The sequence below is a fragment of the Seriola aureovittata genome, chromosome 22 (assembly GCF_021018895.1).
Source record: "Seriola aureovittata isolate HTS-2021-v1 ecotype China chromosome 22, ASM2101889v1, whole genome shotgun sequence".
In the NCBI taxonomy this organism is placed as follows: domain Eukaryota; kingdom Metazoa; phylum Chordata; class Actinopteri; order Carangiformes; family Carangidae; genus Seriola; species Seriola aureovittata.
This window is the reverse complement of record NC_079385.1, coordinates 15134958-15156307: the sequence shown is the minus strand read 5'-3', so window position 1 is coordinate 15156307 and position 21350 is coordinate 15134958. Positions and strand designations below refer to the sequence as shown.

Here is a 21350-nt window from a genome sequence, read left to right as displayed (position 1 = left end):
GTCAGGTAACATTATATTTGATTATAAATCAGTTATTTTAAGTTATATTTAAGTAATGGCTGTATTACACCGTCTTTAACTGCAAAATACTTCCAGATATTTTCCAATACTATTGTTACTTATGTATGTACTTTTCAGTGGTAGAATGAAATTCAGATCCTATATTTAGTAGTCATACAACAATGTAGAAATAATCCAACAACACGATATCAGTAAAAACTGTGCAAAATCTTATCTAAATAAAAGTACAGAATTTTTTTCAAAATCTACTTAAAATAGCAGAGGCATAAATACACATTATGCTACAGAATGACCCTTAAAGGAAATTAATTATTATATATTACTAGATGTTACTGATTTATAAGAGTGTAAGAAATATTTTAATGTAGCAAGTAGCTGGTCTAGGTGGGGCCTTAGGGTGGAGCTGGTTTTAACTACTTAACAAACAGCAGAAGAGATATGACTATTATCAACACATGAGAACATTGTATGTTTGATTTGTTTATTTTTCTATCTGATATACTGTATTGCACAGTTACTGGCTTACCTTTTTTTGTTAAATTGCAGAAAAAAGAAATACTCAATTTAGTCCAAACACCTAAAAATGGTACTAATTACAGTACAAGTTGGTACTTTGTATTATATATACACACAATGAAACTTCCCTTGCTATTGGTCTTATTTTGAAAATCTTAACTGGTTGTGTATTGCCGCACTTTGACTAACTGACGGCAGTGTCAGTCAGTCGATCGATGGTGCCGCTGCTGAGTAGAAAAACGGGCGAAAAGATTTGTAAATTGGCACCAAGAAGAGGACTAATTATCCTGTTACTCATAAACTCTCAAGAGGAATAAACCTGTTTCAAGTAAGTCTACACGGAGACTTTTGCTATGTACATTTGAACTTTTTACTTTAGGGTCGTTGGCTAATTCGCTAACGTTAGAGCTAGGGGGCTAACCTTTAAAGTTAGGTTACTTCCCGATGGAAGGAGGTTGATACTGTATTAGTTATCAAAACTTGAAATAATTCAATTAGGTGGAAGCTACAATGATGGCTGTGTTTGAGGCATTTCACATACGTAATTAGATGTAAAACTGAAGTTGAACTAGTTCATCATTGACTGTGTCTGAAACACGGTTGGAGTAACTTGGGTATTTCAGGGTATTAGAAGTGCAAAGACTTAAGCTGGCACCGTTAGGTCGAAGTTTACAAATGCCACTGTAACTAATGTCGGACTCAAGGTTGTTATGACCCAGGTTGCTTCATGTAAATTACCTCAAGACATTTTAACCAAGCTCTTTAGCTTTCGCCGGGAGACACTAGTCTTTCATTGCCTGGAGTGATAAAGGGCGGGGCAGGTTTCGCAAGTAAAGATAACCTCCTAGTCCGTGTCATATCATCCTGCATGCAATGCCCACACCATCACGTACTTTTATCATTTTTTATAGGGAGAACCAGCTCGGTTTCTGCTGCATTGTCGTAGCTGCTGTCTGTGCTGCTGTCTGTGCTCAGTCCAGTCAGTGCTGTAATTTGCGCAGTGCCAGGAAGCTGCCAAGTTCACTCCTGACTCCTGTACTGTCATTTAACCCAACTTACATTTACAGAGAGAAATGTTAGCTGCTTTGTTGGACTCGGGGTGTTGGAAGCTGTGATATTTCTGTATTTACAGTAAGATCCTTGTCAGCACGAGGTAATTAATCACTTGAAGCAGGGAACAGAGAACCTGGGCTTTACCCTGACGATGACAAAGAGTCAATACTCATGGTATTGTAATGAATGAATCAGTGGAAGTTATCAGTCATTGCACTCATGCTTCCTGACAGTAAGGGGGGTTTATGTCTATGTGGTTTGTGTTTGTAGGAGGATTGGTGTTGTCAGGATAAAGCAGTAGTGAAAGCTCTGTGAAAAAGCTGCTGGTTCCCCTTTTCAGGGGAGGCATTTGAACAGATTGCTCCCACTCAGATCAGAGTTAAACTTAGAATGGGTACTCCAATTTAGGCTGCTCTCCAGTTAGAGGGATCTTTATTTGTGTATTCTCCAAGAGCACACATTAAGCAGTTAAAGGGATATGAGTTATTGTCTAGCGGAATTAATCATGTAATTCCTGTAGCCGTGGCGAGTTCTGTTGGTATAAATGAAGATAAACTGCTCCAACAAAAGACAGAATCCAAGGTTATGAGAAAGTAGAAAGACTGATTTTGGCGCTTACAGATCTGACTCCCCAAAATTACTAGAAAAACTATCAAAGCTGAAACATTTAGTTGATTTATTGATCAGTTGATCTATGGAAACTTTAACTTTAGATATTTATAATTGATTGAACATTGACATAAATTCTTTAATTCAAAAATAGCAAATTGTGAGTGTTCTCCACATCTCAAATGTGAATATTTGCTGTTTTTTTTAGTTTTCAAAGATGATAAGCTGAATAGCTTCAATAATGAAAATCGCTGTTCATAGCATCCCTTATTCAGAGGTCTTCTGGTTATTGTAAACACTGTAAAGAATCTTCAGGAAGTCTGAAATGCTTAAGTCAAAGGTGAAATTCTTGTGATTTCTGTCTTTGTGAGAGACTTACTAATCTGTACACAGCAGAGGTTGAAAGGTCAAAGGGTGAGCTGATGAACTGCGTTCATGGCACTTTCCTGAAAAGTCTGCAGCTTGAATACGTCACATGAGACACTGCTCTGTGTGCAGGACAGGGGCTTCCACAGGAAAAATTGCAGTATTCACCCATTGGTGACATAAGGATCTCCCCTTCCCTGTCATGTAATACTGAATTTCCCTCCATTATGTTCCTCCCCATGCTGCTGGCGTGTCCAGTGGAAAATGCCTGAAAGTGTGGAACAAATGCCATTGTTTTTCCCTGACCGTGGAGCAAAGGGTTTTTGAGCAGGCGGACTGGTCAGTTATGCCGAGGCTACAGTTGAGCTGGTGTTGATGGACCAACGGTTTCATTGTCTTGTGTTTCGGAGCCTCTTAACTGTAGTATGAAGCTCTGTAAGTGATCTCTATAAAGGCTGGATAGGTTGGAGTCTGAAATGGAGAAACTCTACATTTAAAAAGGGCTGTAGTCCTGTGACATCAGCAGTCCTGTGCAGCTGTTGAGCTCACATGAGGAAGAAGGGCAGAGGTGCTTGACTGACAGGGAAATAAAATCAAGGTCATGATCTGCGATGGCCATGGAAACTTCTGACCTTCAAGCTTATGTACAACAAGAGAGAAAGAGGCAGAGGAATGATTGTATTTTTTTTCTCTCATAGCCCAGTCGGGATTTAGCAATGTCCTGCTGTGAAACTGCAATATTGAAGGGATAGAATCGCTCAGCTGCACTCTCCGCCTGTGAGATATTGCAGGCGTTTAATGCAACAAATGAAGGAAATGGAAACAAAAAAAAATCACCCGTGGTCAGATAAGAAATTTTCATGTGATTAAGACATTAAGACTTTGGCAAAGTAGTGTGCTAGCTTAGAGTAGCTTGCTTCTTATGTAATCACACTCTCTTCCTTTAATCACCATGGTTAGCATATTTACTGATGACTGAATTTCAAGTACTGGTTAGTAGAGCAACCACTTACAGTTATTTTCATAATGGATTATTTTGCTACTGATTTCCTGGATTATTGATTGTTCTTCAAAATGTCAGAAAATAATAAAAAGAAAATACTTATTCAACTAGCTTGTTTTGTCTATCCCACACTCTCAAGATCAAGATAGTGACTTTAAAGCAGCAACAATTAATAGTCCATTTGTTGATAGACAGACAAGTAATCAGCAGCTATTTTAATATTTGATTAATTGTTTAAGCCATTTTTGTGCAAAAGAATTTTAGGTTTCAGCTTCTCCAACATGAGAATCTGCTGGTTTCTGCTGTTTTATATCATTGTAAAATTAATATGTTTGGGTTTTAGACAGTTGGTCGAACAAAACAAGACATCTGATGACATCAACAAGGACTGTGATAAATGTCACGGACAATAACTAATTGTACAAGACAATGAAATTCAGCAAATCCTCATATTTGAGAAACTGAATCAAAAACATGTTTGGTGTATTTAACAATTAATGAATTATCAAAATAGTTGCAGATTTATTACATTACATTGCCTCAGCTCTTTTGACATGTCAAGCTGATCAGTTTCTTTCCTGAACTATTAAAAGCAGATAGAAAGAGAGCATGTAATTAAAACCCAGGAAAAGGAAGTCATGTTTTCATTTAGACAAAACATGTAAGCTGTGGGTTCTTGCTCACATTGACAAATAGGTGGATGAGACTGGGAGGTCTGGGAGGGAAGTATTTGTGAGGAAACCAAATATGACACAGCAGCCCTCAGGATAACTCCACTTACTGGACACAGTTTCCTTCTACAGCACTTACTGATTCTGATAGAGGCAGAATGAAATGTTAAGATTGTGTGACATTAATGTGGCGATGTCCTTGCTATACACACTCTGATAAGTGTTTGGTCTGAAGTGACCGGCCTGATTCACTAAAGTTTAAACAACATAACCTAACATAATGTGCTTAAAAAAAAAAAAAAAAAAAAGTAAGTAGTTTATAAAGTCTGTGTGCAGTCTGTGACAACTCAGGTTGGTCTCCTGGCGCTCTGATTATATTTTTCACCCACCAACATAAACATACACACACAGCTTTAGGGCAGGCATGCATGTGCCTGTCAGCTGTATATGCGCTCATCTCTTTGGTCTGTGTATGCTGTTGTTTCCTGCCTCTCCATTCATGACAGTTTCTGTGTGACAACCCCCAGAGCACTTTGAGAAATATAAACATGGGGAGCATAGACAGTTTGCTGGTGTTTTGTACACAGTGATGTATTTGTTCCACCATCTGTCCAACATTTTGCATAGCCTGTGTCTTCTTTTTAGTCAAGTCTTCTTCTTCTATCTTGAATAATCCCCTCACTGCACCGGTTGTAAAGGTCACTTGGATCTCATGACTGTTGCTTAGACATGACTCAGGTTCAGCGTCCATGTGCTTTTAATAACACACATGGTCATCTTTTTCTTTTGCTGTCTCACTCCCTGCACGCCCCCCCCCCCCCTTTTTTTTTTAGCTGGCCGCCAGTTGCAGGCAGCTGCTGCTCTCTGAATTGTTAACCCTCCCTCTAATAAGTTAGGATACATTTTGTGTGTGTGTGTGTGTGTGTGTGTGTGTGTGTGTATGTGTGTATGTGTGTGTGTGTGTGTGTGTGTGTGTGTGTGTGTGTGTGTGTGTGTGTTAAATGGGTTAGATGAGAAATGTCAGTGTGGGAACTTGCTCAACTTGCCAAGCTTCAGTTTAGGCATGGTAGCACTGAGGAATGCATTTGTTCACTTCTATCTTGAGAGTGTTGTCAGCAGCCAAATTCCATCCAGCATGTTCGGTACATTTACTTATCAGCCGTTAGTGGATATCAATGTTGTGTTACGTAGTCTCTAAGCTTGTAATCTAAGAACCCCTATTCAGCCAATATTCTGCAGCCTTGATGAAATCATGCATTTGTTGCCCAGAATGACTGTCTCCTGTATATATGTGCCAATTCATATTTAGATGACATCAACACAATGCTAAATAGGAGTTGCATTTTTCACTTGTCTCATGTCTGTTGCTTGTGCATAGCAGCACACAGTGTTGAATCTTCCAGCGTTCTCCTGCAGAGTGACAGATTGAGTGGACTTCAGACCTCGGCTTAGTCAACAGCATTGTTTACAGTTCTGGGTCAAGCTGCGTTCAATTTTTCAACACAGTCCCCTCATGTCGCACAGAGCCAAGGGTGTGCAGACATTTGTTCCTGTTTGCTACTGATTACATAAGACCTGGGAAAGAGCTTTTGTGATGAAGGAATTCCCAAAACATTGTTGTAGCTATGCAAGGTCATTTTCCATTCACCTGTGTATTAATATAAAGTCCATCACGTCATTAGAATCACTTGATTAAAAAAACATTTCTAGGTTTGAGGACAAGTCAACCACCTTGATGCAGAGCTGGGTCAGGTATCAATATATTATTCTGGTATCAGTATATGAGACATGAAACTATATGGAATTTCATGATATTGCTTGCCCTTCCTTCTTGTGAATCAAAAGAGGAACATTACATTACTGAAGTGGTCAGTGGTGCACATGAACAGTATTTCATGCAGCTGTTTTCATGTGGTAAATGGGAGATTCCCTGCAGCAGCGTTTGTTGCCATGTTTAGAGTAGATATTTGTGGCTTGTTCCATGTGTGCTGCAGTAGCGATTGGTGAATGAGGAGTATTAACAGCTGGTAGGGAAAAGGCAGAAGGAGTGAGATGACAGCACCTGTCGGATAATGTGTGATCTTCATGCTCAGGTATGAGCTTTTCGTCTTTTTTTTTTTTTTGGTGGACATGTTTCTTTTTGTCTCAGACACACACTTATTTGGCAGAACCAAACTATGATCAAACACAGTGTCATCAGTGATCAATGTAGCTGCTTGTCTCCTTGAGTATTAGGCAATCCACACAACACATTCATATGAATACTATGTGAGGGCTTGAGGCAATGAAAAATCATGGTCTGAACTGTTGCCCTATACACATAGACTACTATATGTGGTGTGCCTAATGTAGTTTTTCAAGTAATGCTTAAATGATAACTTGATGTAGCTTAAATGTTGTATTTTGTACTTTTTTTATTGTACAATTACAATTAAGTGATAAAAGTACAATTTAAGTTATAAAATGTTATGAACTTACTTGAACTGTTTCCTGCGTGACAATTGCGTCCAGATTATGATTGTTCTCTCAGATATCATATTCCTCGTCTTTTGTGTCGATTTAAATATTTCATTTAAAGCACTCGTCTTATAAAATATTGTTATTATTGCAGTATTTGATGCACACAGGATGCTCTACACACAGTTGTGTGAAGTTGGGTAAAATTAAACATCTGGTTTTCTCTAGAAACAGTGACAGACAACATCTGTTAGTGTGGCTCTGTGTGTGTGTGTGCGTGTGTGTTTGACTGTGTGACTGACCTGATTGTAAACTACAAACACAATTAAAGGGAGGATTGTTCATTTGCCTCCTCGGCTTGTGGTGACCACAATACTACCCTCTGTCTAAGTCCTGGCCTGGAGGGCACGGGCCACTGACCATTGACCAACACACAAACACACACACATACACACACACACACACACACACACACACACACACACACACACACACACACAGTAACAACCCTCATCCTCTTGCTGTCTCACTAAACTGAAAGAGGCTCTGTTCACACTTGGCACTAAAACGCATCTGGTGTTATCTGATCACAAGTGGATTGCTCTGAATTAGGGATGGGAATTTTATCAGATATCAAGTTTAACTGACTGTGTCAGACCAGTCTAAAGAATAAAACAGAGATAAGTGAGAGGATCGAGAAGACTTAGAGTCTAGAAATAATGTTTTGGATATTAAAATCTAACTTTCCTAGCAGGTTTATTATTAAACCAAAAATCTATCATTTTTCAAGCTTAGTCTGTTATCTGTATAAATAATCCTAATAATAATGACAAATGACCATCACTATTTAATAGATGTTGTCACTGATTCATTTTCTCTTTACTGATTAATTAATTGTTTTACTTCTATTGAACGATAATGTTTTTCGATTCCATGTCGTGGCAGCAATTTCTTTAGAGGTACGATCGAATGGGAGCTGGAAAGTAAAATTGGATCTTGAGTGGTCACTTGAGAAGCATTTGCACTCCGATGCGAGGTGTCAGCTGCAGTCTGTCTCAGCTGGACGTAACCACAATCTGAATATATTTGGTTACAAGAGATACTCGGTCCGAAACGCCGCAGAGAGTGGAGAAGAAGCTCGAGGCTGGGAGGAGAAAGGAGGAGAGGAATGAGGGGATGAATAAAGAGAGGCTGTTTGGGGGGCTGTTGAGTTTGAAATGATGGATGTGGGGAAGAGGGGAAGAGGAGAGTAACAGAGGACTGTCTGTCGAAGCAGTCTGAAGGAAACGGAAGCTGCCCACTGGGTGCTTCTACACAGTTTCTTTTTTCTTCTTTGAATGACACACACACACACACACACACACACACACACACACACACACACACACACACGTAGTTCAGCTTAGACTCCGTGTGCTGCCAGAAACCACTGTGCTTTGAGTTTTTTGTGTTGAGGGTGGTGAGGTTATAGAAATGGATGAAAACCCCCACCTGCTGCCTAGATCATCAAACCAGATCACACACTGTCACTCCCCTTCCATTTCTTCCTCTCTCTGTTTCACTCCTCTGAACTATTTCTTTTTTTAACTTTCACCCTCTTCTCTGTGATCTGCAGCTGTAGTCTCTGAGGAATGCTGTGTTGGCTTGACATTGTTGTTTTTAGCTGTTGGTTTCACTGTACATGTAGAGTTAGACAGTGTGTTTCCCTTCCTCTTTGCTGTGTATCTCTTAATACCTCCACTTTGTTGAATGTCAACTTATCTCATGGTGTACTTAAGAAGAACCTGATCAACCCAGACAGCTAAAGCTAAAAATACATAATTATAATATCTATGTATACCATATGCACATTTTTCAATATTAAAATTATATAATATAGAGAAAAAATATGCCGCAGCATTTGTAAAGCATTTTGCAGTGTGTTGGTATATTTACTGGATAAATTAATAGAGCAATTAATAGATTATCAATATTAAATAATAATGAATATTAAAATTATAGTTTTTTTAATTCTCTCTGTCAGTTAATTGATTAATGAATTCACAAGTCGTTTTAGCACCGTTGCAGGTGTTATACCAGACGTTTCTTCACTGAACATTTCTGGTATGACACTGTAATGTTATTAACACTTCTTCTGCACATTTTGCTGTAGAAATTCAATGTAATTGTGTGTTTTTGTGTAGTGAACAGGTTGTGTTTATCAGATTCAGTTATGTTGACTCCGTATGCCTTTCTGTGGTTTTCCAGGCCCTACACACTGAGTGTAACTTAGGGCAGCAGCGATGTCGGGCTCCTACGACGACTCCATGATCGATGTCTCCAGTGATAGCTTCTGGGAGGTGAGACGCGTAAATTCCTTTGCGCTTCCATGTTTCCTGTGTATCTTCTACCTCCTTTTCTTACCTCTCTGTCTCTGTTGCTTGTTCTCAGGTTGGTAACTACAAGCGCACAGTGAAACGGGTAGACGATGGCAATCGGCTCTGTAACGATCTGATGAGCTGTCTTCATGAGCGGGCACGTATTGAAAAGGCGTACGCACAGCAGCTCACAGAATGGGGAAAGCGCTGGCGGCAACTCATAGAGAAAGGTACATAAATAAAAAAACACAAATTTCCAGCATCAATACTTTTATAATATTGACAAAACATAGTATAAACATTGTGCTCTTTGCTCTCTTAGGGATAATAGAAATATTAAATATGAAATAAAAAGAATATTAATAATGCATCGACATCAATGGGAAAACACTGACAGCTGAATAACTCTTGTTCCAGGTCCTCAGTATGGCACATTGGAGCGGGCGTGGTCTGCGCTGTGCACAGAGGCGGAGAAGGTGAGCGAGCTCCACATGGAGGTGAAAGCAGCACTGATGGGAGAAGACTACGAGAAGCTAAAGAACTGGCAGAGAGACTCCTACCACAAACAGATGATCGGTGGCTTTAAAGAGACTAAAGAGGCTGAGGACGGTTTCCGCAAGGCTCAGAAACCCTGGGCCAAGAAACTCAAAGAGGTGTGGATTTCAGACTTCTAATGAACTCAGGATACTGAAATAGTATAACATGTGGTTACTAGCAAGTAGGAAATCATTTCCACCAACTGTGTTTCCAACTATAAACTAGATGTTTATTGTTGGAAGCAGTTAACACAAGCAAATCCATTTTCAGCTCACTGATTACAGCCATGAACATCAATTTTACCCTTCATTTCACATGATTACATATTACTGACTCACCATTGTTTCTTTTCTCTCCATGACTACCTGCTTACTAGACAATAAAAGAGCACAGGGACAATTGTAACCTCTTTAGTGCTGACTTAAATGAGAAGTGATTGCCAAACATCAGTCACAGTTTGCCAAGGTGGCAGCCAGTTATCCTGTCAGACTTTGATTGTCAGTGGAAGGGAAGGAAACACTGAGGGCTCGCAGGGGGGGCTGGCACCACTTAGTTCAAAATAAGGTCAGTGTATTTCCTACAACTGCTTTCATTTTAGCAGCCTGTTTTCTTGGCAGCACTCACATTCCTGCTCTTATACGCATGTACATGCAAATATTTGTGTGTTCAAAGCCAAGAAAGGTTTCGCAACCTTCAAACTCTTTTCCCCCATTTCCTGTGTGTGTGATGTCACCAGGGGGGTGGTGACATCCTGGTCTTGTCAGTGAACAGGGACAGAACAATACAGTTTTGTAGCCATAGTGATTTATTGATATACTAGACAGACAAGGACAAGTGGTGGAGGACAGAGAGGAAATGAGGCTAATTAACTGGTCTAGAAAAGCAGTAGCTGACATTGGTGATGTAGGCACAATGTCAATAACAAACACACTCATGTTAGAACTGGATACAGTGTTTGACCTCGTGCTTTAGTGGACTGACATTTTGTTTTTTACTCACATGAATGGAAGAATTTGTAACTGCCTGTTACAGGAGATTAAAGAGAAGGACATGCTGTTGTCCTTCTATTCTAAGTGTCCTCCTTATGTCCACATTGTTTGTTGAATGGGGGCATGGCTTCTCTGGCCTTGGCCCAAGTTATACTGGGCACTGCCCAAGACTCTCCACAAATAGATCCTGGTTGGATGAATTTGCTTCCTCAATTCTTATCTGTTGGAGTTAAAATATAAACTAAGTGGTACCGGAGTGGCTGATTCCATCTCATCATGAATGCATCACATATAAAACGTAACAAGCATCAATGTTCACATGTTGCCAGCCACACCTGCGCTGGTTACTGTATATGAAGTTTGATCCAGGTTATTCATTCATTGCAGCATCCAAATTAGGAAATGTGTCAGAGAAGGAAATTCATTGTAATCCTAGAAATAGAAAATAACATAAGAAGTCATGCTTCCAGGCTCATGAGTCGACATGTTCTGTCAAACTTCTTAACACAGAGAATAACAATCACATTTCCTTCAGAGTTCCTTCGAAATGGCGTAGAGGTGGCAACATGCACATTTTGGATATATTTAAGAAGATGATGGATATATTTAAAAAAGCTGACAAAATTGCAATAATGGACTTTTTAAAGGGAATTTTTTGGTTTAAAAAAAAAAAAAGATTTTGAGACAGACTTTGTGTCTGGTCCTGCAACTTTACTCTTCAATCAAACATTGAAGAACAGATATTAATCGCTTAATTGTTTACACCTCCATACTCTGAAGGTGTAGTCATTTTTAGACCTTTATCAGTTTTAGCAATCGGTTCTTTAACCGTGAAGGGGCTGGTGCTGTTTCCTGTCTTTTAGCTTACTGATGATTATAAATGGAATCCACAGGTAGAGACGATGAAGAAATCGTATCATTCTGCCTGCAAAGAGGAGAAGCTGGCAGCCAGCAGGGAGACCAACAGCAAACTAGAGAGCAACAACAACCCTGAAGCCCAGAAGAAGCTCCAGGAAAAGGTGGAGAAGTGTCAGCAGGAGGCGCAGAAGGTAGGGCTTCCAGTACACAGGGATGGGGCGGGGTAGTAAAATTCTGTTTTTCTTTTTGCATCCCTGAAAACGTGCAAGTGTTATAGACCAAGATCAGTTTCTAGGCATGTACTGTATCTGTCTGTATTATTAGAATACAAATTCATATATTTTTCATGTGTTTTAATTGTTGTCTCATTCTTCCTTTTCTCTCAGACTAAGGAGCGCTACGAGAAATCTCTTGAAGAGCTCGACAAGTTGACTCCTCAGTACATGGAGAACATGGAGCAGGTGTTTGAGCAGTGGCAGCAGTTTGAAGACAAACGCATCCGCTTTTTCAGAGAGCTGCTTCTGGAGGTTAAACAGCACCTGGACCTCTCATCCAATCACAGGTCAGACATATGACATTGTCCCAAAAACATGTCTGTAAAAGATGTAATAAATTACTCACAAAATAATGTGTGTTTCCTGTTCTGTATCGTCACCATAGGTTCCAGACAGTCTACCACACACTGGAAGACACAGTCTCTGCTACTGATGCCGAGGAGGACCTGAAATGGTTCCGGTCCAATCACGGCCCCGGCATGCCAATGAACTGGCCCCAGTTTGAGGTAGAGCAGCCCAGATTTATACTAATGACAGGGCTTAAAATAAGAGAAGGCAGGTTTAGGATTGAAGAAAATAGGAGTATCATCATTTTCATGTCATAAACCTATTATTGTTTAGAAGGGTACTTATGAGTGAATTGAATGTTCTTTTTCATCTGGCGATTTTTTTATCCTTATAAATCCCTGTGGTGCTCTCTGTGGCCCAACTGCGAGAATCACCAGTGAGGAGGACAAGATTAATGGAGTATGGATGTGTGATACTGAAAAAAATGTTTGAGGAAAAAAACTTGAAGGGCAGCACTGCCATAGCTTTTCGCCAAGTACATCCAGCCCAGGCAGGAGTTATAGCCCGGTGACATTTTTGTCATTGAAGTGTGCTGTTTGGCAGCAGGGGTGGAGGTAAATCTATCCCCAGCCGTCAGAATGGTAGGGAGAGGGATGTAGTTTATGTCATCTTCTGAGCAGGAGGTGAAATAAGAAAAAGGGAAGGGAAGGCAAAGAAAAGCTGCATGTGCTCACTATGCTACAATTTATAGTGCCATTGAATGCTTTAGCAGGCTGTTCCAGTGGGGGATCTTCTTCCACTTCAGTCATTCAGGGCTGTTTTTCTTTCTCAGTGCTGCTTGGTTTTTGGAAGACTTTTTTATAGAGAGGATTAAATCTTCTCTGTGACAAAATACACCGACTTCACCTATCAGACAGTGTAAATAGTGAAGAGCCACAATAAACTTATAGACTGGATGTCTAAAACAACATTGCATGCTCACATCTTAATTACCTCTGCAAGCTACTGGCTCTTTTGTCCATATAACTGTTTAAAGAAGCTGAAGTAATTCCTAGGTCATTGCTACATTCACAAACTAACACCTCTGCAGCTTATAGTGTGTACTCTACAGTTTTAGGATTAGACTTTGTTATTCGCATTAACCCTGTTCTACACCTGCTATCCTTTCCCCCGTGTCTGACAGAATTTGGACTGGTCCCATCCTCGCTCCTTTAAGAGAAGGTCCATTGTAGTGAGTTCTGCATGGGAGGGCTGTTCTTTCACAGCAGCCATGGGGGGGAGATTCTTTTTTTTTTTTTAACACTTAACACTCCTTACTTCTTCCATTTGTGTGTGTTTGAGGTGGTTGTGTTTTTATCTTGTCTTCAAGTTTGAAAGAATTATAATGAGAATTATAAAACGATCCCTTTTCCTGTTCTCAGGGATGTTCACATAGCTTTTCCTGGATATCAGGATTCCTAGAATTACTCTATAGCACTATTAACATAGCTCTGACTCTGTTCTTTTAAACCTTTGAACTCTGACCCCTGTGTGGCCCTCCTCAATCATTAGTGTTGTCCATGTGAACCCTGCAGTATGTCACATGATGCTACCACAGCTCAGTAATGTCACAGTCTCAGAGGTCATCAGCCAGACCGCAACACCTTTGATCTTTAAAGGTTTGAGAGGCCTGGTAAATCAGAGGGGTCAGACAAGCACCTTTGGAGTTCACACTTACTTCAATATGTGTAATTTAAGAGGGACATTACAACTGGTGTCTGACCTATGAACATTTATTTGAGATGGTCTAGCTCCAACACGACAACATTGAAATCATGCTGCCATGTTGTGATAGATCCTAGTGATTTCCACCACCATCGTATAAGTTTATAAAAACCAAATTAATTATTGTTAATGGAGGTCTAGTTCACCAATATAAGTACAGGAATGAAACCAGTCACGTCTTGAAAACATGCTTGTTAAGCAGCATTGTATAACTATAACTGTATTCATGAAGAAAAAACATGGTTTTCACTGTGGAAGTGTTGCTGTTGCTCTTTTGCTCCATTCTCCCTTTTAGCCTCTGGTGGAGGGGAGCTCCTTTGGTGCTGTGTTTCTTTCAGCAGGTGATGGATGCTGTACTTGGTTGTATCTCTCATTTTATCAGGCAAACGCTGCACTATATGAACTGTAATTGTACACGTGCATGTACAGTTACAAAATCCAGAGTCGGTGTCGCAGCCTGAGAAATGATCCACTGATTGTTGGACTGTGTTGAAGTGTGTGTATTTTGCTGTGCACATGTCTGTGAGGTGTTCTCCCACTACTAGCTGCGAAGGCATGTTTTCAACCAAACTGCAAACCACCCAGTCGGCACAGTCACTGGTGAAATATCTGACTGTAATGTGTGTCTGTGTGTGTGTCTATCAGGACTGGTCCATAGACCTGAACCGAACCCTCAGCAGACGAGAAAAGAAGAAGCCGTCAGAGGGCGTCACACTGACCGGCATCAGCCAGACTGGGTCAGACCAGCCGGTCCAGCCTGCCAAGACGAGCAGCAGGTAGATCTATAATCGCTCACTGACTCACCGCCTCTTATCAAACACACAGGAAATGTAACATCTGTTGTTAAGACACACAAACACACAAACTTCCCTCATCTGAGAGAAGTCCACTGCAGACAGCGTCTTCCTCTTAAGGAATGCTTGTAAAACGTTGCATAAGGGAAGATCCGGGAGTGACGTGTAGTTGTGCGGCCGTTTCCGTAGCAACAGTAAACATTTTGTTACAGTTTGTTGGGAAAGAAGTCATCCCCGAGAGACTGTAGTCTGCTGGTACATAACTGGAAGGGTGCCAAAAGTAATGTGGAAATATTACTCATACACACCGAGACGTTCATAGTGTTAATATTGGTACTGGAAAGTTCAAAGAAGGCTGGGTTAGTCCTGTTTCAGTCAGAAACAGCTGCACTTGGCTTCAGACAGTTCGGGTTTACAAAAAGACCATTATTTATAGATATTTTTTTTATAATCAGACACAAACAGGCATCAGATGGGACTTAATTTGTTTCTCAGTCCACCACAGCAAAGAGAAACTGTCTATAATTCACTACCTTGTTTGAGATTTGAGCAAAAATATTAACAACAAAAACCTGGTTTTACAAGGTTTAGAGCCACTTGATGTTTGATTGGCTGTTTTTAACAACATGATGTAATCTTTTTAAGCTGAGATAAGATAAGAAGTCATTTGTCCCTGCAGGGAGATTGCTCTTTGTTGTTGTGGCAACAGCACGAAGGACATAACAGTGGTTCATGGAAACAGCAACAAACAGCTGATTAACATAAAAACCTTTCATGCACCCATCATGCTAAAAAAACACATCATACAGTTATTGCACAGAGACAAATTTGGAAAGAGTGTGAGTTCCTGTGTGTGGTATATTTATTGTGTTATACTTAGTAGGAATTAAGCACACTTGGCTGTGACTTCCCAAGTGAACAATCACTTGGCCTTAACTCTTCACATTCCTTTGTTGGTGGGTAATGAGGTTTCCTTAATTTAACGTTCAAACACCTGCTGTCTGCCCTTATCCACACATCAGCAGGAAATGGGGTGTATGCTGAAATCATGAGAGAGGAGTGTGTAGAGGAGTCAACAAAGGGAATGTCAAGCATGGAAAGCATCTGACCTCTGAACTTGGAAATGGCTGAATGCTATGATGCTCCCCCAACCAGCATTTACACACAGCATTGTTTTCCTGCCATTTCCTACATCTTTGGAAATCAGATGTCTGTCTTTCTATAGTCACAGAGCTCTGGCTTAAGGTCAAAAATAGAGAAGGTTGATGGACTTATCTTGATTTTTAATAGTTTCAGTAGTTTGTTTTTCAGCATCAGAAAGTCAGCCATCATCCTTATCAACTTATCTTCGGCCTTTTGGGTGTTCCCTCATTTGAAGTCTGGAGCTTGAATGAACATGGTTTGAACACCCACAGGAAGACAGTAATACACCTCTTTGAATACTTAGGTTTTAGTCACACGGTCAAGTTTGTTTGTTGACTGAAACCATCAAAAGTTACATTGTGCCAGCCCCTTACTAGAACAGTGTTTGGTGTAAAAACTCCTGGGGATCAACTCAGAGAGCAAGGCATGACTATTCAAACAAAGGCGTTCACATTTCTCCACTTCACTCTCTCGAGGGGCAAACTGATAGCTACCGCTGTTCATGGACCAATAATTCTGTAAACAGGGAGTTGAAACCCTGTGTTTCCTCTGATACAGGTCTAGTGCAAATTTTGCTCCTTGATGTGGAAAGTCACAATGGTAGGAAGCAAACGGCCCTCATGTGACTTTTGCAGCAAGAATATACACCTACAAAACTGAGAGCTGACAAAGTGTGATATGTGTCACTCAGGAAGTGTCCTCTTAATGTCTTCCTTACGTTGTATCAATTACGAGGTGTGAGAGCTGTGGGTTTTAGTGGAAACATTCAAGTACAGAACAAGGCAAATTGTCGTCTGTTCTCTCTGTGTTTAGTCTAAAACTGTTGTTTTGTTCACTGATCGTAATACCTTGTACATTATTATTATTACATAGAAGTACAGTAATTACTGGCTCATCATATATCTCACAGTTAACTGATCACAAAGTCCCACCCCCCTTATTTACTGTTGCTACGCCTGTCAAGCTTTCTTTTGTTGTGTGGCTCATGTTCATGTTTATAGTGACAACGCTGGGGGATTTAATATCAAAGTTCTTAGTAATTTCTGAAACAACTGGGTTCTTGATTCCAGACAGACAATATCGGGGATGTCATTTCTGAGAGCATAGATTTGATCAGCGGTAGTAGCTAACAAATTAAGCCGATGTTGGATCCCTTTCTTGGATAACTTGGTGTACTTGGCTACACACATTTATCTATTGTGCTAAAAGACTGACACTAATGCTAAAGTCCAAAAGTCAGCATTCAATCTGTGTAGAAGACATAAAGAAATAAAATGCTGGTAGTAACTCTCATTCCATGGGAGATTCACATAAAAGTATACTGTGTTTGTATATATATATATATATATATATATTGCATATACACATACAGCATATACATATACACAGGAAAAACATACACGTGTGTATAAACGGACAAAAATAGTTTTTACAGCTGTTTTAAACTTCGCCATATTAGCCTACCAACAGTAGCTAGCATGCTATGCTAACTACTTTGCACTGTATGCTAATGTTTGCAGCTACATTAGAGCACTTAAATAAACAAGTACAATTGGGGAATTGCTGTGCAGGGGAGGGGCTTGATGAAAGGTTAATGGAAACATTTCAGCTCCTATGGTGTGTCTGCATTTCATATATATATATATATATATATATATATTGCATCTCTGTGTATTTGTGTTATAATAGGTCACAGTATGAAACAGAGCCCCGCTTGGTCCGCAGGTCATGTATGTCACAAGTGTGTATTTATATGTGTGTGTTCATGTCAACAACCCATCTCTCACTGTGTCCCATGTTGTCAGCCTGAGTGTGCCCACTAAAACGGTGCCAGTGGGCTCGAACCCCTTTGACGAGGACGAGGATGAAGAAGAGGAAATGGCCGTGGAGCAGCAGACCACAGTCAACCACATCAGTGTCAATAAAGAGGAAATAAAAACGTTGGTGAACAAGGAGAAAACACTCCGCCCACCCGCAACCTTCCCGCCTTTTCTTCTTCTTCTATCTTTGCTACATGGATCGCTGTTCATTCCTCATCTCCCGCTCTTACTTTGTCTTAGTTACTTTGCTCCCTTCTTCCTCGTGTCCCTCTCTCCTCCTTCAGGTGGCAGGTTGTTGTGTTGCTCTGCATGGTCACTGGAATGGCATTGCACACAAAGCCATTGTGTGTCTGTCCTTGACTCCTAACAGGGCCATGTCTTGCAGAACATCACATGTGATGCGCATGGGGGCGCATGTCTCTGCTGTGGGACACCAACATGTTTCTGTCTTACAGTCAGATCTGAATGTTGACACATGTATACATCTGTATATAGGCTGGTTGTCAGTTTGTCACGGTTGCCAGACAATTAACAGGCGGTAAAACAAAGAAACGTACATACAAATACAAATTCATAACAGAACAATTAAAATATCATACTTTTTTTTTTTTTTTTTTTAAAGTAAATCAACTAAGATAAGAATTCAGCAACTAAACCAGTGTCAACAGTAGATTTGCAGCAGTGAGCAGGTCTGACTGTAAATCATTTGTGTGTGTGCTGGTGTGCATTTACTGTTTTTCAACTGTGTGTCTGTCAAAGCCGAGTTCTCTCTGGTGTTTAAGTGGCTCCCTCTGTTGGCCGCTCAGGTTAAACTCCAATCATGCATTCACAAACATGATTTGTCTTGCCCTTTTACTGTATTTTTCATGTGCCTTTTGATATGTCGTCATGTTGTTTTGTTGCATTGCCTTACCTTAGCATCGTGTGCACTTTCACTTTCAGCTCTTGATCTTAAAGTGGCATCAAAGCAACTTTTAAATCATCTGTCATGTTGCCTGAAACAAATGCCTGCCTTGTAGCACTGGTGTCATACACAAGCATGTTCTCCACTTATTTAGAACTGATAGTAAGTTGTTTTCAGGATAAATCGCAAAGCTGTCCGAGGATTTTGGAAAAGCATTTTGGGCTTTTTGCGTGTTTTGTACTGGTGTTGTATTTATTTTTCTCGCTTTTCTAACATTGAACTTTTGTTCCTGCTTACGCCTGGCATGCTGGATTGTCCCGTCGAAGTATGAGGCCCTGAGATATACATGAAAATACAATTTCTAAGTGGCTGTTTTGTCTGTCTATCCAGTGTGAGCAGTACGGAGAAGACTCCAGACTGGTCGGATGAAGACACAGGTGGTAACCCATTCTCTGCCAACGGTGAAGGAAATCCATTTGAGGAGGAGCCGGCTTCTCCGGTTGTATCTGTGCCGGTCAGAGCCCTCTATGACTATGAAGGACAGGAGCAGGATGAACTGAGCTTCAAAGCAGGTACGTGGCAGGAATGGAGTGAAAATTCCAGAGACTACAAAAAAAGCTAAATTTCTTTCATTCCTGTTTGAGTATTTTGTATTTATCTATTTCTTTATGCTTTTTCAGGGGATGAATTTACCAAAATTGGTGAGGAAGATGATCAGGGTTGGTGCAAAGGCCGGCTCAAGGGTGGAGAGACAGGCCTCTATCCTGCTAACTATGTGGAAGCCATTCAGTAGTGAGTGATCACAAATGTGAAGAAACAAGAAAGTGGTTTATTGAGAAATGACAGTGCGGCTGGAAAAAGGTTCAGCCTTATTTTCAACCTTTTCCTCCCTGCTGGCGAAGACTGGACTGGAGTGGGAGACGGGAAAAGAGGAGAGGTTTCAGATCATAAAAGGACCACCTGACATATTGTTGCTTTGACCCTCGTAGAAACTAAGGTGGAAATTGACCACAGGTTTCCAGATGATTCCAGGCAAGGAAGATCACATAAACAGAAAAATTGCTGTCAGTGTAAAATATGTTACTTAGAATCCCATTTATGCTGTTACAAAAATAATAGGTATTCAAGTATATATATTAGATAAGACTCGATGAACTTTGTGTGTGAATTTATATGTTGTTGAAACGAAACACTGGGATATGACAGTCATGACAAATCGTCTTGCAATGTTAGCCATGCAGCCTTAATATGAAAGCCACTATGGATTCATGGATTCATTTTTATAACCATAATTAATCATTTCTTCCTGTTAGAGTCCGGTCCATAAATTTTTAATAAACGTTTGATCTTTTGGACAAAAAAAGCCCTTATATCGTGATAATTGTGTCAGATTTAACTTGACATGTCAGCTTAAACTCGTGCTTACATTGTTCTGTCGTTCCTTTCAGGGTTTTTGTTTTTCCAGTTCATAAGCTGTTCTGGGTGTTTTATAAGGAATGATAAAGACCATTAGAGCCTTATCCTGACATAGTCTTCATTTAGCTCACAGTGGGTAGGTTTCCTCTAGTCACTGCAATTGAATGTATATTCACTGATTGTATTTCTTCGCCTGTTGATTGTTCACTTTTGCTGATGTTGGGTTTTCACAGCCACTGACCCATTAACACCTGTCCTTAAGTCTCTCTCCTTTCTGTTGCAGATAATACTATATGTTTTTGTTTTTCATGCAACACTGAAAGATTTTCACAAAAGTTTATCTCACTTGAATCTCTCGTGTTTTAGTTCTCTTGCTTCTTGTCAAATATAAAGTTATGGGAGAATATTTTAGTGTTTGTTTTTTGAAAATATATTACAAATTATAGCAATAAAACAACAGCCAAGTATGGTATTGCATACATGCATGTAAATAGCTTGGATTGAACATGTTAGAACAAATTAAGCATCAAGATCAGATGATATGTAGTTGGAAATTGATTGTTAATTTATATGCCACAAGTGCTTTTGTTATTCTCTTTAGAATGCTGTGACTGAAAATCACCTTGTACATTAATTGAATGTTAAATGAAAAAATATCCCTTGAATCTGTTATTTTGTTATGTTTGTAAATATGATTCTTTTCCCCTTCATAGAGGGCCACACTCATTGAGTTAATCGACAAATACTATGTGAATAATTGTTGATTTCCTCTTAGGAGCTAAGACATGAATAAATATACCTGATTTCATAACCTTGTTTTGATCATCGAGTATTGTGTCAGCTTGCAATTTTGCAGAGCTGAACTTCAGACTTTTCGCTTGTGCAAGCTCTAAATTCATTAACTGGCTAATGTATCGATGAAATCACTGAAAAATGCTTTTTGATGCCTTCAACTGCAGCACATGAGGAAGATGATTGTTGTTTTTAACAATAATGAGAAAGGAGATGTTTTGCCATGTTTTCAGGGCATGCTGTCGTCAAAACACAGCAACAGCTGTACTTGCACAGTAAGGTTTGTAAATGTTGTCCCACAACATAATAAATGAGTTTATTGGAAAAAACATTCTGTATTTGACTCTTATTTTTACTTGTGATGTCAAGATATTTACTTAAATGTGTGTGTGTGTGTGTGCGCACGTGTATGTGTATGTGAAGATACAATGTGAAGCATACAATACATGTTAAAGTGGTAAAATGTAATACACAAAGTTTTTATTTTGCTCTAGATTTGACCAAAATTGAACATGTAAAAAACAACTTCAGAAAAGAAGAATCAGTCATGTAGTCATGAACTACTGCTTGTACATGTTCCTGGTTGTTTTATTGTTCTTATTGTAAATTGTTTACAATTTGTATGTATTTTCTTGTTGAGTTTGATGTATTTTAAAGCTCCATCTAATTGCAAATAAGCTGTACAAATAACCATTAAAATAAAAGAAGTAAAGTTTG

The 21350-nt window shown here is 39.7% G+C and overlaps 1 protein-coding gene across 5 annotated transcripts; it reads left to right on the top strand.

Annotated features, from left to right (window-relative positions):
• Positions 1-731: 731 nt before the first annotated feature.
• Positions 732-20964, top strand: pacsin2 (protein kinase C and casein kinase substrate in neurons 2). Of its 5 annotated transcripts, XM_056367558.1 has the most exons (12): positions 732-865; positions 8944-9035; positions 9127-9283; positions 9471-9706; positions 11473-11628; positions 11824-11999; positions 12098-12218; positions 13184-13231; positions 14410-14540; positions 17507-17641; positions 18816-18997; positions 19106-20964. In XM_056367558.1, exons 2-12 carry the CDS (start codon positions 8979-8981, stop codon positions 19216-19218), a joined length of 1512 nt encoding a protein of 503 aa, XP_056223533.1. In that variant the 5' UTR covers positions 732-865; positions 8944-8978; the 3' UTR covers positions 19219-20964. The 5 variants fall into 5 exon arrangements, with proteins under 5 accessions (XP_056223533.1, XP_056223534.1, XP_056223536.1 ...); XM_056367559.1 differs by lacking the exon at positions 13184-13231; XM_056367561.1 differs by lacking the exon at positions 17507-17641.
• The last annotated feature ends 386 nt before the right edge of the window (positions 20965-21350 follow it).

Coding starts and splice junctions, on each gene's coding strand:
- pacsin2 (XM_056367558.1), top strand. CDS start 8,979: ATGTCGGGCTCCTACGACGACTCCATGATCGATGTCTCCAGTGATAGC. Junction 9,284..9,470: donor GCGGCAACTCATAGAGAAAG/GTACATAAATAA, acceptor CTCTTGTTCCAG/GTCCTCAGTATGGCACATTG. Junction 12,219..13,183: donor TGAACTGGCCCCAGTTTGAG/GTAGAGCAGCCC, acceptor CGTGTCTGACAG/AATTTGGACTGGTCCCATCC.